Source organism: Buceros rhinoceros, unplaced genomic scaffold (genome assembly GCF_000710305.1).
Source record: "Buceros rhinoceros silvestris isolate BGI_N320 unplaced genomic scaffold, ASM71030v1 C13015320, whole genome shotgun sequence".
NCBI classification, from domain to species: domain Eukaryota; kingdom Metazoa; phylum Chordata; class Aves; order Bucerotiformes; family Bucerotidae; genus Buceros; species Buceros rhinoceros.
The window spans coordinates 1-2,111 of record NW_010449590.1 but is presented as its reverse complement, the minus strand read 5'-3'; the positions used below and the strand labels follow the sequence as shown (position 1 = coordinate 2,111).

General features: G+C 39.1%; 1 protein-coding gene across 1 annotated transcript; it reads left to right on the top strand.

Moving 5' to 3' along the window:
• Positions 1–94: 94 nt before the first annotated feature.
• On the top strand, positions 95–2,105 carry LOC104500691 (leukocyte elastase inhibitor-like; the record flags this gene model as incomplete). The annotated part of the gene is made up of 3 exons (XM_010144379.1): positions 95–264; positions 1,000–1,167; positions 1,917–2,105. Coding segments are annotated over 3 exons (527 nt in total), but the record flags the coding sequence as incomplete, so codon positions are not given.
• Positions 2,106–2,111: the final 6 nt, after the last annotated feature.

The following is a 2,111-nucleotide window of genomic DNA, read 5'->3' as shown; positions in this document are numbered from 1 at the left end:
CTGTTACAGGACTGGACTAGAGTTCTGTGTTTGCGGTATTTCTGTGGCATCGGTTTCTTCATGTATGTTTTATATGCCCTCCCCGTATTATGAGGTTTTGTTGTGACTATTTTCTCTGAAGGTAAAATCCCCAATCTGCTGTCTGAAGGCTCCATTGATAACACGACCAAGCTTGTACTGGTGAATGCTATTTATTTCAAGGGGAACTGGGAAGAGAAATTTAAAGAAGCCAACACAAAAGACATGCCGTTTCGGTTAAATAAGGTATTGCAGCTACATCTTGGGAGTTTATCTCTAACCAGAGGGTTAAATAATACAGGTTCTAAAGGGAAGCTTTGCTTACAGATAAAATAATAATAAAAAATACAAATACAGAGCCTTTAATGAATGTTTTCAGCTCACCCGGAAGAGTTTTTAATGAATTTTACGATTTTTCTGTATTCGGCAAGTTATTTGTTGTCTAACTTACTGAATGGCATCAGAGACGATTCTCACGCACAGCTGAGGACCCTGCCTGTGCCCAGCAGTTTCTGTCTGCTGGCAGTTTCAGCTGCTGTGAGCTGTGCTCGTTCGTGATGCTAGGTAAACACTATTAAAATGACCACACGTGTTGGATAAAGCCCCATTTTCTTGATCTATATTTTGCTTCTGTTACACAAGTTACTGCATACAGTCATCGGTGCTGAACAGAGTTGATCTTTGCTGACTTCTAACGTTGTCCTTTTTGGGGCTAGAGCAATGTAACCGAACTCGAAGAAATATGGTTTCTGCGAGGACTGTGATATAGAAACCAATGGAGAGCCAAGTATAAAACAAACTCACTACGTCTTCAGAAGAAACTGTCGTTAATCAGGCAGTCAGGAGTCTGATGAAGGCAGTTTTATAATCACCTGATAAAATGGAGGAAGAGTTTCTGTAAGAGTGAAATTTTTAACTTGTTTCCTATCAGTTCTTTAGTATTTTCTTGACTGTTACTTTTTCTACCTTTTATCCATCCAGAATGAAAGAAAGACAGTGAAAATGATGTACCAGAAAAATAAATTTAATTTTGGCTACATCCCTGAAGCGAAGATCCGTGTTTTAGAGCTGCCATACGATGGAAGAGATCTTAGTATGATTATCCTTCTACCTTTTGACATTGAAGATGACTCCACTGGACTGCAGAAGGTGACCCATCTAAGCTAATCCAGTTATTTAATGGATAAGTTCAGCCATTCAAAATTAAAGTCTTAATGAACCCATGTTCTCAGAGCCCCGTGTCTATCAAGAATCATTTTAGACAGTGCTCTGTTAGCACTGCAGGAAAAGGTGCGTGCACGTGCTGCATCAGGAGGAGGAGTTGTGTTCTGCTTGTGTTCTTGTGACATTTGGCTTGCTGAACTGAACCATGAGGGAGACTGTGAAAACAAAGTTAACTGTGAGAATTAACTTGCCTTGCTTATTTTTTTAATAACAGAAGTTTTCTTTCATTACTTTTTCTTAGTCTTAAAGTAGTGAGACTGTTTTCCATTAAATAACCAGGAACACATCAGCTTCTCTGAGCTCGCTGATGATTATTTTTGATACTTGTTTCTAATTACTTAATTCCATTTAGTCAGATTAAACAGTAAGAATGACTGGGTTGAGTTGCTGATAGCAACATAGTGCATGTTTTTCCCTTCTGTACCTTGCGGCAAGAAGCAGATGTCTGCATTATTTGTCAAATAAAAACACTTAATTAACTTAATTTTTAATGCACTGACTTAGTTTTAACTTAGTTTGTTTGACCCTGTATGGAGCTGTCAAAGGTATGAGTACGGTCGTCTTTGTATATCTGCTTTATAATTGTACAGTGCTTTACAAGGCCTTGTAAATGTTACTGAAAATGAGGTATTTCTACACTGGCAGTATGTAACGATCCCTGTCTTCAATTCCAGCTGGAAAAGCAGCTTACCTTGGAGAAACTCCAGGAATGGACCTCTCCGGGGCATCTATATTCCATTGATGTTCGTGTGCATTTGCCAAAGTTTAAGCTAGAAGAAAGCTATGATCTTAAATCAGACTTAGCCGCTCTGGGCTTGTTGGATGTATTTGTCAGCGGCAAGGCTGACTTGTCAGGAATGTCAGGGGCA